Genomic DNA, 14,581 nt, shown 5'->3' with positions numbered 1-14,581 from the left:
GCGGATGATGATGATGAGCCAACCAAAAGGTACGACATGCAAAGGTGCTGCTGCTGCTACTGCTGCTTACGTTAGTAAAGAAAAAAGAGCGATCTTGATACTAGAGCTCATGTCGTGTCACCACGCTCTTGTGCAGCCCGCACTGGGAATCTTGATTTCGACAACTCTTTTTTTTCTTATTTGCCAAATCAAACTTGTCGATCCGTGTGATGGTCCACCAAACGCACCACGATGCAATCCATGGTTACACCTACGTGGTAGCTTGGTGTACCACACTCTACATCAAAGCATTGGCGGTGTGGACCGAATCTATGGATCCATCATCCACAACACTTGGGGGTTATGCATATGTGGTTATGATTTCAGCTTTTCTTCGCGCGCTACCCGACATTGTGGAAAGTGGATGGTGGGCTACAGTAGTTGGATAAACATTCATATCGAGAAAAGAGTTGCTCCATCAAGGGGTATTTTATTCGTACATGAGGGTAGCTATAATCTACAAAGCTTTTCACTTTCTTGTTAAACCACGTGGATCTATTATTGATGCGTCGTATCCAAAGATCAAGTGATGATGGTGTCAATGTGTCGTAATGACATCGCACATTTATTGGTGATTTTGGCATGTGAAGACCGTCAACTACCTATCATGGTGGCCACACTTGGTGGATTGAAAAAGAAATCGTTACGGAAGTTAGCTGCCAAGATGAGATGTAAGATCACGGATGAAGCATCGATTAAGGGATTATGGGAGCTCTTTAGTAATGCACCAAGCACAGACATCTGTACTCATACGCAACGTGGCACAATGAAACGTAAATTCAGGATGTCTTTATTCTTCCCAGAAAATATACACTCGAGCTGCATTAAGAGTTATCCGGCTTTCTCCAATTTGCCCATTCTTCCAAAGTAGCATCGTCGATGTAATCGTACCGCAGCATGAACCCTTCCTCACCTCCAACAAGAATTTGACTAAAACAGTGGATGATTGTTAATGGATGCTAATCCCATCGTTGCCACCTGTTGTCGTGCTTACCGGCAATCACGTGTGAACGTGCAGCATCGCACCGCCTTGTTGGAGCGCCGATGTGATAATTCAGTGATTAACTTGCCCGTATGAAGGTTATATACAAATACAGATCCTGAGCTATTTCCAACGCAGAGGTAATTCTCGTCCAAGCTTCATGTAACGAAAAGCTTTGTAAGATCCTTGCATTCCAAATAACTTTCCTCCTTCATCCTTTTACCTCACATCGAATCGTGAACAGCACTCGCCGGTTCGTATCCTAATGGATCGAATATGCTACATCATAAGATGCCATTTAGCATCAACCTTTGCTAACACTCTCCATCCAAACGAACCTTTTCTGTATCAGCTTCCCATATCTCAATACGACCATTGCTTGATTTTGAAATGACGTGACCATTTGCATAGCGAATGCAATCTAAGCATGATGCGGTGTTTAGTTCTTGAGGTATCACGATCATCATTTTCTTTGCACGTACCGATATAGTTGTCACCATGGAACTTTTTGTATAGCTTTGATTGTTTCTTTTGCACGCGGATAGGCTCATCATGCTCGTCCAAGCCATCAGGGATAGTCCACTGGCGAAGCTCACCACGCGATGTTCCCGAGATAAATGTGTTGCCTGAAGGAGAAAAGCACTAGCAAATACACATATCAATGGTAGGCCATACAATGGATGTAGTGAGTGATTGCTTACCGTTACTGTGGCATCCGCTTCAAAAATAGCAAGGCATTTCTTCTTATCCACGTCCCATAATCGCATCGTACCATCTTTGGATGTCGACAAGATGTAATTATCCCGTTGTGGATGGGGCTGAAGATCATGGATGGTTTCTACGTATACGATTGAGTATAAAAGGCTTACTTGTTCCACCCGATCGACCCCATTGACTTACTCGCATGTCCTTCAAGAATCACCATCTCTTGTGATAAGGCCAAGCTGACGATATGGATTTGGCTATCGGTACCAGCAGCTGCTAACCATGCGTCGTTTTCTCGATATAGCCAGCAGAACGTATGCAATTCCTGATAGTGTTGGTGTTAACGCTAGCGAATATCGAATCCATCATCACATGATCATACCCTTTTCACCTCGCCGTCTTGTTGTAGAGAAAGGTCAAAGTTGGACATGATATCCAAATGGTCGCCACAGTGTTCATTGTCGTATACGCTCATCTTTTAAGAAAAGAAATCGATCATTGGCGTCATTCATTGTTCTCCATATGAAATCGTATGTGCGTGTGTGTGTACCTGACAACCACCCACAGAAGCAAGGACATTGCTCGTGTCAGTTTGATCTCGCTGAACCGATCCTCGCTTGTCAAAGGTCTTTTGCAAGTCGATGCCCACGGGACCGGAGAAGTTTTTGTTGTTGAAGAAAAAGGCAAGTTGGTGAATGGTGCTGGCGTGATTCTCCTTAATGATGCGTCGAAGTCGCATGTTGGCGAAGACACGCTCTTGACGTTGCTCTCGTGAGAGTTCATCGGTTTTGGCGACCTTGTTGTTACTCGATCCTTCTGATTCGTCGGTAGAAAGGCGTCTCTTTACGCTGACCATGCTGTGGATATGTGTGTGGAGGAAGAAGAGGGCGATAAATGAAATAGGCTCGCCGCCCCAGCGCGACTTTTTTTTTTTGGTGCACGCGTTCAATTTTTGGCGTCGGATCCACCACCAACATCACGTGCCCGCTCTCCATCGACTACCACTTGTAGAGTAAGACATTATAGTAGACATCTGCTACGATGATAATGTAGGTTGTTATTCTTGCACATTGATACATAAAGAATGCCTTTTCAACGTCATTGGACCCAATAGCATCTCAAGTCGTTTAAGTGTCAGAGACTAATAGCTGTCATGATGGCATTACAATTTGATAGCTTCCTAATTCAAAGACAACTTATATTATCTACACATCCCTGTGTATATCAATTCACATTCAATTATGGCTTAAGTTGGCGGCTAAAGACATTGTAGGTGATCTTGATAGTATTATACATTCTCTGATTGGGTGATTGCCTCCACCATCTCCTCAATTACAATGGGCTGCAAGCGTAGATGGATAGGTTGATGGCATATGAATACGTTCCTACAATAGCATCATGCAATAGAAAGGGCTGCGAGATGTTTAACGCAAGGGGATGTTTGTCCAAAGAGGAATCGGACTTTCTTGTGCGCCCACAAATTTCCTGCAGCCGTTCACACCAGCGTGCGTCGTTTTCTTTTTCTTTCCATTATTATTTCCCTTATGGCTTCCCGTGCACTTTTCAACACCCAACTAACACGCTCTCTAAAGCGTCCTGGTGTGCGCTTCAATACTACATTCAACTCAAAGTTTGCTCGTGAACGTGATGCTGTCAAGGAGCATGCTGGCAGTATGTATCATCATCATCATGCTATTATTATGTCTAGTAGAAAAAGTCCGTTGACCGTGTAACCGATTTTCCCACCACGATTTACTTTAGAGGCTGCTGATACATGGAAGAAGATCAGTCTCTTTGTCTGCATTCCTGCGTAAGTGATAATGAACGTTTTGTATGGGGGTGGGGAAGAGGAAAAGAGAAGGAGTTGTTGATTGTGTATGAGACACATACACACAAACCACTTGTCGACGTCAGCTTACCTTGTTTGTTTTTTCTTTGTTTCTTTTAGTTTGCTTGCAACCGGTATCAACGCTTACAACCTTGCCATGGCACATGAAGAACATTTGAAGCATCATCCACACAAGTGGGTTCATTATCCATACTTGAATATGCGTGCACACGACTTTTTCTGGGGACCCGAATCTCTCTTCTTCAATCCCAAGGTCAACCACCCAGCTACTGAGGATTAGTCCACATTCACAAAAGTCGTTTTATATATGCGATTTGTATTAAACAATCATGAGGTTGCCTCATTTTCACCCCACTTGTCTTGTTATCATTAATGGAAATATTTCCTTGCACAAGGAGAAGCGTGGCGTGATCTTCCCCACTGTAAAGTAATAGCACAATGGACAACATGACACAAACACAATGTAAATGAGTATAAAGAAAGGATGATTTATGGCTTGCCATGGAAACGAGAAACAATGAATAGCTAGCTAGCTCATCTACTACGACGAGGTCGGAATCCATTAGTGACACCACGCGTGATCTGCTCGGATTTTCCTAGAACGCGGTTTGCCGTGTCTTGCTGTCACCCAAATAAGATCTTTGCACTCATACACACAATGTTGGGAGGAGAGGATTCACCAAGCCAAAGCCAATCGCTGGGTGGCTCTTTCGACCTAACTCAAGATGATACCCTTCTCGGCGTCAACGATTTCAGTAGCATTCGCATCGACCACGCAGATACAGTTGCCAATCTTACCCAAGCTTGGATCAATGAACGCAATTCCCCTGAACTTCTTCCATACAAGCGCTATCTTGTCGAACCTTTACTCAAGGCTATTGAGGATCAAGTGAGCTTTTAAACGACTCCTTAAACGCCCTTGTCTTACCCATCTATCCACGATACTAGACCGAGACCATCATGGAGACTATGGACAATCCTCAACGCAAGTTTATATCCATGCTTTTTCAAAATGAGATCGAGCGTATCAAGTTTGTGGTTCGAAGTTACTTGCGGACACGATTATACAAGGTATTGATTGAGTGTGGGGAAGCTATGTAAGACGGCAACCAAATTGATGGATGGGGAGGAGTAGATCGAAAAATGCACACTAGAAATCCTTCGAAGGGCGCATCAAGATGATAATATCCTCTCTCCACAAGAGACTGCATATGCTAGGCGGTAAGGTACAAGGATAGTTGAATCGATGGTGTATTGACTCTTCGATGTATAGGTATCAAGAGCTATTGGAATCTCACAACCATGATTCGTTTCTACATCTCATGCCAGCTGGTCAACACAAGCAAGATGAAAAGGTGGCTGATTATGATATGGGTAAGAGGATCAATTCAAGGACACAACAACATGCTTACGGATGGCTATAGTGGTAAGGGCGAATATGGAGGCACCCGTGTTTATCCGTGTAAGGGAAAATTGTGGGCCAATACAGCTCGATCAAAGGTATGTGCGTTACGTTTTGTAATATGAAGACACATCTCACGGTGGTTTATTATACAGAGACGAAGAGACTACAATGCTCGAGAAAGACGATATTTATATCCTGCGATACAACGTCGTTCGAGATTTGCTGCTGGGAGGCAATGTGGAATTAATTTAGACGTAGAAGCATAAAGACGCACTGTATATAGGTCCTCAATCATCATAGTAAAAACGTTCATCTGATTTGATCTTCACAACAAGTATACATAATAAGGAGCTGGTGGTAGTATTCATCGTCAAATATCGCTTTATGCATTATTGTTGTTGAATGGAGTTGTCGTCCAAAGAGGGCAGTACAGGAAAATGGGAAAATGGGGAATCATGCGTCTGTAAAATGATACATGGTAGTACAAGCGCTTAAGCATTGACGACAGGTTCATCGTCAGGTGGGTAGCCGTCATCAACTAAGGTCCAAGTTAATTGTTTTGTTCATAATCCATTGTGCTAAACTTACTCTTTCGTCTAAACAAGGTGATCTCTTGCTGCTTGAAATAGCGACGATTTTCTTCATCAATCAATACCAAGTTGAGGTAATATCTTGTCGAGTATTTCTTGTTGACATCTGCCATATACCCAAAGCAATTAAGTACCCAACATGCAATCCATCCCATCCTATACGCCATCGTTACCTCGGAAAGTAGGTGCTAAATCGAAACCACCCAAAAACAGTCGAATAGGGATTGTCTCGCCACGCACTGGAGCACCATCCATGATTTCAAATTTGGTCACAGTCTCACTTTCATTGTACAGGTTGGGTGCTAAAAACATCAAGGTCAATCGTATGCTAATTTTAGCCCATTCTTTCTCTCCTCAATTTACCTGCTCCAGTCGTCTCACGACGAATAATTGCCAGCTCCATTGTCTTGATCTTTATGCGTACCAACAAAAAGTAAATCTTGCCGACAATGACGTCTTTTAGATGATACCTGGTTTGATCGTTGATATGAGCAACCTTCCTTCCCTTTCCTATACCCCTACTTACTTGGACTTGTTGTACTCAAATTCAATGTGCAAGCAGTCCTCAATACCAACTTCCATTTTGATAGAGTTGTTGACGTCCGTTGGCATTCGATAAGAGTAGACCCAGATATCCTTTTCATGAACAAGATCGGCAAGACGACGAGATACGGTAACACGCACAAAGTATCTGAGGAACACGCAAGTGTGTGAGCTGAGTATGTATAACTGCGCAGCAAGCAACCAATGACCTTCCCATAATGCCAAGAAGATCCTCATCCCACGCAACCTCGATTCCTTTCCACCCTGTTTTGCTTACCTTAATCGCACATTGATACCATTGTAACATTCATATTGCTTCTCCACGCGTTTGAACTCGAAATCGAATGAGGTGTTTTGACGAAGTTCGCCGGGAGCTGCTACTTCTTGAGAAAGGGTCAAGAATTCATGCGGGCGTCCTCGATCGTAAAAGAGCTCTGATAGAATACGTATTAGCCCATTCTTCGACCTACATACATCAATAGAACATCCAATCGCCTATCTTGTACTTGCCTATGCTTCCCACAAACTCGACCTTGATACCATTGTGTTCGAGTCGTTTGCCGTTTCGCAAACGAATATTGACCTGGTTGAAAGAGAATGATAAACAAGATATCCAACTTTTTGATAGGCAGTGTCGAGTCGAGTCGTCTTTTATTATTACCTTGCCGCTAACAGTTTCGCCATCGAGATACACTGGATACGTTTCTGTGCGGTCCTTGTCGACTTTGATGTCCACATGTTTGCGTTGATCGGCATCAGCAAAGGTGATATCCACGTCCACAGGCGTGGAAAGACCGAGAAGACTCTGAACGAAAATAGAAAATGAGCATGGAGTTGCCGACGTTGAAGCATGTGGTGTGAAAGCGACATACAGCCATGGACATGTTGGTGATGGAAAGAGAGAAGCGTTGGATATTTCCCCCGCCAAAAGCGTCAGCGGACACGAAATGGCTTTAAAGCGTGTGTGTGAAAGAGAGAGAAAGAGTCGGGTTTCACGTATACGATCTGATCATGCAGTTTTTTTTTATTCTTTTGCGCAAAGCATGGGGATACGAGTATAATGAAAATGACAAGCTACAAGAAAAGCAAACAAATGCAAAAAAGGATGTTGTGTGTGTGATGGGGGCATAGCATAATTATCGATGAGAAAAAGGTTATTGTTGATGGAAACATCATCCTCGTTTTGTGAGAGAGAAAAGGTGGAATAAAAGGATGATGGGATTAATGGGGTGTATGTAAATGCTTTTGTTTTGTGTTTGTTTTTTTACTGCTTGCTGCTGCTGCTGAGCCTTGCCTTGATCTTGGGATGGATGATAAAGTCATCCAAAGCTTTGCCTGCTGGTACCATGGGGAAGAGTTGTTCATGCTTGCAAACAACAGCATCCATAAGCACAGGTCCATCGTGAGCCAAGAATTCAGCCATCTTTTCGGGAATCTCTTCAGTCTTGGTGACACGAATAGCCTTCACGCCCATAGCCTCGGCCAATTTGCAAAAGTCAGGGTTCTTCATAACAGTGCCAGAATACCGTTCTTCATAAAACAAATCTTGCCATTGCTTGACCATGCCTTGGAAGGAGTTGTTCATCAAAAGAACCTTGACACCAATGTTAAACTCAGCTGCAGTGGCCAATTCCATAGCTGTATATACAATCACAATTAGTCATATTGATCCAACAACAAGGCCATTATTAAATCACGTGCTTACCAGTCATGGAAAATGAGGCATCACCATCAATGTCAATGACAGTCTTGTTAGGTTGAGCTACCTTGGCACCAATGGCACTAGGGAGACCATAGCCCATGGTACCAAGACCACCAGAGGTAATGAATGTACGGGGATGGCGCCATCGATAAAGTTGGGCAGTCCACATTTGATGTTGACCCACACCGGTAGTAATGATGACATTTTCCTTGTTGTCCATGGTTTGCTTGTTGAGTTCTTCAATCAATTGCTGGGGTTTCAAGGCATCCTTGTCGGTAGCAGGCAAGTCGTAATAGAAGGGGTATTTTTCCTTCCATTCATTGATCATGCTGAACCATTCGGTACGTTCGGATCTTTCCACATGAGGCAAGATCATTTTGAGGTTCTCGGTGACATCACCTTCAATAGCTTCGGTAGCCTCAACGACCTTGTTGATGTTCTTGGGCATGATTTCAAAGTGCAAAATACCACCACGGTTTTCACGTGCAGCCTTGACAGCTTCAGGAGCAAAGGAAGGAATGATACCAGTGACACGATCATCGAAACGAGCACCAAGGGCAATGATCAAATCGGCATTTTGCATAGCAAGGTTGGCGTAACAAGAACCATGCATACCCAACATATGAAGCGACTTGGGATCCATTTCATCATAGGCACCCAAACCACAAAGGGTGGTGGTGACAGGAATGTTACCATCATCAGCAAGCTTTCGCAAGGTTTCAGGACCTTCAGGATGGCTCAAAACACCTTGACCAGCATAGATGACAGGACGCTTAGCCATGTTGATGAGTTCGGCAGCACGATGCAAGACGGGGTCACGCTTAGCGGCAATAGCTTCCTCCGTAAAGGCACCAATGGCAGTATTAGGGATAGCAGTAGGGCGTGATGGAATCGATGGGTTGCTAGGAATAGGACGACGCAAGATGCCAGCAGTGACATCCTTGGGAAGATCAACAAGAACAGGACCTGGACGACCACTTGTGGCAATAGCAAAGGCTTCATTGATACGACGTGGAAGTTCGCTGATATCCTTGACAAGCACATTCCATTTGGTACAACCACGTGAAATTCCAACAACATCAGCTTCTTGGAAAGCATCCGTACCAATAGCTGAAGTCACAACTTGACCACTGAAAACAACAAGAGGAGTACCATCAGCCATAGCATCAGCCATAGCAGTGACAACATTCGTAGCACCGGGACCAGAGGTTACAAGGACAACACCAGGCTTGCCACTATCAAATGAAATAAAAAAGTTAGCCTACCTTGGATGGATGATCACTAACCACCTCTACCCCCCCTTTTTTTAAAACTTACGTGGCTCGTGCATAGCCTTCAGCCATATGACCAGCACCTTGTTCATGTCGAGGCAAGATGAAATCAAAGTACTTTGACTCATGGATGGCATCGAATACAGGGAGAATGGCACCACCAGGGTAACCAAAGACATGCTTGACATTATGACGCAACATCATTTCATGGAAGATTTCACCACCTGTCATACCGACAAACGAGTCATCCATTTCGACAGCGTTGTTCTTTCGATACTTTAGAGGTTGAGGACGTCGTTGGGACTTTGGAAGCGTCTGCACAGCAGCTCGCTCATGAGAGGGTGCAGCACTATGATCCAAAAAAAGTTAATAAAAAACCATGTGGCCGATTTTCTTTGTTCAACGTACTGTGTAGCAGCGGCACCAGTAGCTTTGCGAGAAGTGTGGATCATGCAAGCGGCCATTGCTCGTTTGCCGCTGGTGGCAGTGTAACGGTGAAAGAGCTGCCTTGATGACATTCGAAATGCTGCAGTGGACATCATGATGGATATGCAAAAAAGATAAAAAGATAAATGCCCAAAGACGGCTTATAAAAGATAGGGAAAGAGGAAGAATGTGAGGAGGTGTAATCCGATAAAAAATAAAAGAGATAATCTCTTTTGGCTGAACTTTAAGAAAAACTTTCGATGGAGTCGGGCGTTAAATCTGCATCCAAATCAGAGTGAGTCAGTTGCATTTGCATCCCCTTGGACATGCCCCATGTTTAAAGAAGTCTTACCAGGTAATGATGCTTAACACCAAAGTAAGGAAACCGATCTTGGTAGATCTATGAACCAGATCTTGATCAATGGGGTTTATATAAGGCGCTTGTGCAATCTTTGGGTCGTCATGACTTGTTCAGGGATCCTTTACATCGAAATGAGTCACACCAATCAAATTCACGCTTGGCCATTGTATTGATAAGATATAACCTAAGCAGTGCGCCTATTGGCCACATCACACTATGAATCGACTTGACATGCTACCCGCAACACGGGTTGCCGCTACACATGCTAAAACCCCGTCACGATGACCCCCACTTGCTTAAAAGAGGCTGACACTTTGCGCGTGTTGCATTTTCCTTCACATCGTTTTCCTTTTTCACTTTTTTCAAAAAATGGCCTCTCGTGTCTTTGCTACTGCTCTTCGTGCTGCTTCCCGCCGTGCTATCGTGCCCGCTGTTGCACGCCCTGTTGCTGCTATGGCTTCAGCCAACTTGAAGCAAACTGCTGTCAAGGCTTCCGTAAGTAGTGTGTTGTGTCCCATGTGATCTAAAGCGCGTCACTCACTCGGTGTATATTTTAGATGACTCCTATGCGCGGTTACAAGACCCTTAACTTTGGTGGTGTTGAGGAAACCGTTTATGAGCGCTCCGATGTTCCCCGTGAAAAGTTGCTTGAGACCTTCAAGGATGATACCATTGCTGTTCTTGGCTATGGTCCCCAAGGCCGTGGTCAAGCTTTGAACTTGCGTGACAATGGTGTCAATGTCATCATTGGTCAACGTGAAGGCAAGACCTTCAACCAAGCTGTTGAAGAAGGCTGGGTTCCAGGCAAGAACCTTTTCCCTATCCTTGAGGCTACCGAGAAAGCTACCGTTGTCATGAACTTGCTCTCTGATGCCTACCAAAAGGCTATTTGGCCCGAGATGGCACCTCTCATCACTCCTGGCAAGACCCTTTACTTCTCCCATGGTTTCTCTATTGTCTACAAGGACCAAACTGATATTGTCCCTCCCAAGGGTAAGTGTATTTTTGGATTCGGAATCTATGTCGGTGGTATGTGCGCTTGCAGCAAAAGTGGTGACACATCATATCTTTTCCATAGATGTTGATGTGATCCTTGTTGCCCCGAAGGGATCTGGTTTCACTGTCCGCCGCTTGTTCCAAGAGGGTCGTGGTATCAACTCCTCCTTCGCTGTTTACCAAGATGCTAGTGGTAAGGCTCGTGATCGCACCATTGCCTTGGGTATTGGTATTGGCTCTGGTTACATGTACGAGACCACCTTTGAAAAGGAAGTGTACTCTGATTTGTTCGGTGAGCGTGGTGTCTTGATGGGTGCCATCCAAGGCTTGTTCCAAGCTCAATATGAAGTCCTTCGTGCCAATGGCCACTCTCCCTCTGAAGCCTTCAATGAGACCGTTGAAGAGGCCACCCAATCTCTTTACCCCTTGATTGGTGAACGTGGTATGGATTGGATGTACTCTAACTGCTCTACCACTGCTCAACGTGGTGCTCTTGATTGGTGGCGCCCATTCCATGATGCCTCCAAGCCTATCTTTGAACAACTTTATGCTTCCGTCAGAGATGGTTCCGAGACTGCTCGCTCCCTTGATCGTAACTCTCAACCTGATTACCGTGAAAAGCTCGAGGAAGAGCTTAAGGAAATCCGTGAATCTGAAATCTGGCGTGCTGGCAAGACTGTTCGTCAACTTCGTCCTGAGAACGTTGGCAAGAACTAAGCATCACCCATTCAAACATCCAAAGCACACACACAATAGCTCCTATCCAATGTATCCAATCACACACCTATAATTCCCTTTTGTACCTGAAAAAGTTACTACTTTTCTTTCCCGTTTGCATTTGTACAGAAAAAGAATCCCTGTCATTTCTAAGGAATAAACACTTTACATCTTCTCATTGATTGAGGATAACGATAAATGTATTTTGTATGCGAGATGATGATATTTCTATATATGAAAGCAGTGTATAAAAGATGGGCGATGTAACCTTATTTCATATGGATCAACCAATGACAAATGATAGATAGAAAATAGGGGGGAGGGAGCGACATGTCAAAAGATCACGAGGAATACACGATATCCATAAAGAGCGACGATGACTGATGGATCAGCAACAGCCAATCAAAAGAGATGCATCCATAGTGATTCATCGTGTAACGGTGAATCGGGTGGTCAAGCAGGATCGAGCGGTGGTTGTCATTTCTGCTTCACTCTTTCTCTTTGTTTTATCGTTTCACATCTTCAACTACTTCAAGTATGGCTTCTCCCAAGAAAATATCCATTGTGTGCCTTCCTGGTGACGGCGTTGGTCCCGAAGTCGTTGGCGAAGCTGTCAAGGTGTTGCAAAAGGTAGCTGCTCACCGTTCCAAGGCTCTCAATGTCGAGTTTGAATTCAAGAATGAGCTCATTGGTCTTGCTGCTTTGGAGAAGACTGGTATGTACATGCGCACACACACTTGTCATTGGGACTCTGAAATGAGGAATGGGTGCTTGGTGAAGACGCGTACAGGGGACGTGAATGGTATGCGTGGGAGAATAGCTGACATTTGAATTGCGTAGGCGAACCCCTTCCTGATAGTGCATTGGATGCATGCAAGGCTGCTGATGCTATCTTGCTTGGTGCTGTTGGTGGTCTTCCTGGTGCCAAGATTGGCAGTGGACCTCGTCCTGAACAAGGATTGTTGAAGCTTCGAAAGTCCCTTGACCTTTATGCCAACTTGCGTCCTGTGACATTTGCATCAGAGAGCTTGACAAGCTTGTCCCCCCTCAAGGATCAAGTTGTTCAAGGTGTTGAATTTGTCTTTGTTCGTGAATTGGTCGGTGGCATCTACTTTGGTGATCGTAAGGAAGCTGGTGAAGATGGCAAGGGTAAGTGATCATAGAGGCAATGGCAGCCAGCGGTATCCATGTATTCATATGGGCGTGTGTTTTTAGCATACGATACTCTCCCCTATTCCAAGGAAGAAATTGAACGCGTCACTCGTCTCGCTGCCTTGTTGGCATTGAAGCAAAACCCTGTTGGCAAGATCCATTCCATTGATAAGGCTAATGTTTTGGCCACTTCTCGTCTCTGGCGCAAGACTGTCACTGAAACGCTTGAACGTGAGTTCCCTCAATTGGAATTCGAGCATCATCTTGTCGACTCAGCTGCTATGGCTATGGTGCAAAACCCCAAGAAGCTCAATGGTGTTGTCCTCACTGAGAACATGTTTGGTGATATTCTTTCGGATGAAGCCTCTGTCATTGTCGGCTCTCTTGGCTTGTTGCCATCCGCTTCGTTGAATGGTCTCCCCGATGGCAAGAGCAAGTGTGTTGGTTTGTATGAGCCTATCCATGGATCAGCTCCTGATATTGCTGGCCAAAACGTTGCCAACCCTATTGCTACCATCCTCAGTGTTGCCATGATGCTTCGATACTCGCTTGGTTTCGAAGAGGAAGCCAAGGCTGTTGAGACCGCTGTACGTCAAGTTTTGGATGGTGGTGTGCGTACTCGCGACTTGGGCGGTGACCAATCGACTACTCAAATCGGTGACAAGGTCACTGAAACTCTTGGCCCTATCCTTGATTCTATCAACTAAATCATCATTTACTGCTCATTGTACAAAGACCATGTTCATAAGAAAAACAATAAAACCCATGCAGTGCGCTACAATATGGATGAAACGGTGATGGTGTATATTACAACATGACAATATGATCAAGGGTATTCGCAATAAACATATACAACTAGCACTTTTTCTTCATGAGATACAATCGTAAACCATCCTTGGTATACTGCTCCCGCTTGGGATCTTCGGTAACCTTTAAATCCAAAAGAGTAAATACATAATCCTTATATACCTCTTTCATCGATTCCTTACCTCAATTAAATGAAACTTTTTCCTTGCCATTTGAAAGAACCTTTTGTTGGCTCTTCTTCGTTTCCGATAGCTCATGTAAATATCAGTATCCTTGTTTGACAATGCTACCAACGTATCAATCAAAGGTTGATATGCCACTTCTAGATATACACAATCGGAAGCCAATATCACATCCGGGACAGGGATATCAGATGAGATGGGCTCTCCCCTGTAGCTTAGTTAACATCGTGGATTAAAAAACACTCTCGCATTTGCTTCTTACCAATCCAAGATTTTGGCTTGCACTCGACCATCCAGCTTGTTAAGTGTGATGTTTTGGCTCATAAGGTGCATCATGGGACTACAAAGCAACGGCACAGCTGATTTGTCAACGCCAAGGCTCTATCATGACATAAAAGGAAAAAAATTGATGCTTACATTTGATCGGTGATAACCATGGTGTCAACATTGGCACATCCCTTAGCAACAGCCAAACCAACTAGACCAGTGCCTGAACCAAGTTCCAGTACTTTCTTTCCTTGCAAAAAGAGACCTTGCGTTTGATTTTGCTTCCACAGCATGTAATCCACCATAACACCAGCTGCTTCCCAAATCTTGCCGCCACAACCACCACTCAGATCTTGAGCCAATTCAATAGGTGTATCCAACAATTCAAATGTCACTTTGCCAATAGCACCATACTCGGGAGGAGTTGAGCTTTCAACAAGTGTCATGCGCCCGAATGGATCTTGTTCATCGATGCTGCTGAGATCTGAATCATAGCCATCGAGACGCAACACCGGTACACTTTCGGGTAAGTCGTCAACTTGAGCGAGGGAAGTGTATGCCATGGAAAAGGAGATAAAGGGAAAAGG

The 14,581-nt window shown here is 44.4% G+C and overlaps 8 protein-coding genes across 8 annotated transcripts; 4 read left to right on the top strand and 4 right to left on the bottom strand.

Annotated features, from left to right (window-relative positions):
- Positions 1-863: 863 nt before the first annotated feature.
- Positions 864-2,582, bottom strand: O0I10_005263 (uncharacterized protein; the record flags this gene model as incomplete). Its single annotated transcript, XM_058485308.1, has 9 exons — positions 864-969; positions 1,034-1,177; positions 1,245-1,300; positions 1,360-1,442; positions 1,504-1,663; positions 1,723-1,859; positions 1,922-2,051; positions 2,109-2,201; positions 2,277-2,582. The coding sequence occupies 9 exons, from the start codon at positions 2,580-2,582 to the stop codon at positions 864-866; spliced, it is 1,215 nt and encodes a 404-aa protein (XP_058343794.1).
- Positions 2,583-3,270: 688 nt separating this feature from the next.
- O0I10_005262 (uncharacterized protein) lies at positions 3,271-3,855 on the top strand (the record flags this gene model as incomplete). Its single annotated transcript, XM_058485307.1, has 3 exons — positions 3,271-3,397; positions 3,488-3,536; positions 3,675-3,855. The coding sequence occupies 3 exons, from the start codon at positions 3,271-3,273 to the stop codon at positions 3,853-3,855; spliced, it is 357 nt and encodes a 118-aa protein (XP_058343793.1).
- Positions 3,856-4,233: 378 nt separating this feature from the next.
- O0I10_005261 (uncharacterized protein) lies at positions 4,234-5,232 on the top strand (the record flags this gene model as incomplete). The annotated part of the gene is made up of 6 exons (XM_058485306.1): positions 4,234-4,464; positions 4,524-4,646; positions 4,711-4,796; positions 4,849-4,949; positions 5,000-5,075; positions 5,133-5,232. 6 exons carry the CDS (start codon positions 4,234-4,236, stop codon positions 5,230-5,232), a joined length of 717 nt encoding a protein of 238 aa, XP_058343792.1.
- Positions 5,233-5,471: 239 nt separating this feature from the next.
- On the bottom strand, positions 5,472-6,997 carry O0I10_005260 (uncharacterized protein; the record flags this gene model as incomplete). Its single annotated transcript, XM_058485305.1, has 9 exons — positions 5,472-5,518; positions 5,569-5,676; positions 5,744-5,872; positions 5,934-6,040; positions 6,097-6,261; positions 6,391-6,547; positions 6,624-6,696; positions 6,775-6,918; positions 6,986-6,997. The coding sequence occupies 9 exons, from the start codon at positions 6,995-6,997 to the stop codon at positions 5,472-5,474; spliced, it is 942 nt and encodes a 313-aa protein (XP_058343791.1).
- A 380-nt stretch (positions 6,998-7,377) lies between these two features.
- O0I10_005259 (acetolactate synthase, large subunit, biosynthetic type) lies at positions 7,378-9,628 on the bottom strand (the record flags this gene model as incomplete). The annotated part of the gene is made up of 4 exons (XM_058485304.1): positions 7,378-7,751; positions 7,819-9,050; positions 9,133-9,435; positions 9,495-9,628. The coding sequence occupies 4 exons, from the start codon at positions 9,626-9,628 to the stop codon at positions 7,378-7,380; spliced, it is 2,043 nt and encodes a 680-aa protein (XP_058343790.1).
- A 614-nt stretch (positions 9,629-10,242) lies between these two features.
- On the top strand, positions 10,243-11,586 carry O0I10_005258 (ketol-acid reductoisomerase; the record flags this gene model as incomplete). Its single annotated transcript, XM_058485303.1, has 3 exons — positions 10,243-10,368; positions 10,431-10,866; positions 10,952-11,586. 3 exons carry the CDS (start codon positions 10,243-10,245, stop codon positions 11,584-11,586), a joined length of 1,197 nt encoding a protein of 398 aa, XP_058343789.1.
- A 537-nt stretch (positions 11,587-12,123) lies between these two features.
- On the top strand, positions 12,124-13,445 carry O0I10_005257 (3-isopropylmalate dehydrogenase; the record flags this gene model as incomplete). Its single annotated transcript, XM_058485302.1, has 3 exons — positions 12,124-12,301; positions 12,427-12,735; positions 12,802-13,445. 3 exons carry the CDS (start codon positions 12,124-12,126, stop codon positions 13,443-13,445), a joined length of 1,131 nt encoding a protein of 376 aa, XP_058343788.1.
- A 148-nt stretch (positions 13,446-13,593) lies between these two features.
- O0I10_005256 (uncharacterized protein) lies at positions 13,594-14,557 on the bottom strand (the record flags this gene model as incomplete). Its single annotated transcript, XM_058485301.1, has 4 exons — positions 13,594-13,668; positions 13,728-13,935; positions 13,990-14,067; positions 14,145-14,557. The coding sequence occupies 4 exons, from the start codon at positions 14,555-14,557 to the stop codon at positions 13,594-13,596; spliced, it is 774 nt and encodes a 257-aa protein (XP_058343787.1).
- Between the last annotated feature and the right edge of the window lie 24 nt (positions 14,558-14,581).

The sequence above is a fragment of the Lichtheimia ornata genome, assembly GCF_029851405.1.
Source record: "Lichtheimia ornata isolate CBS 291.66 chromosome Unknown scaffold00021, whole genome shotgun sequence".
NCBI classification, from domain to species: domain Eukaryota; kingdom Fungi; phylum Mucoromycota; class Mucoromycetes; order Mucorales; family Lichtheimiaceae; genus Lichtheimia; species Lichtheimia ornata.
Note: the sequence above shows the minus strand (reverse complement) of the source record. Positions and strands in the feature narration are given on the sequence as shown.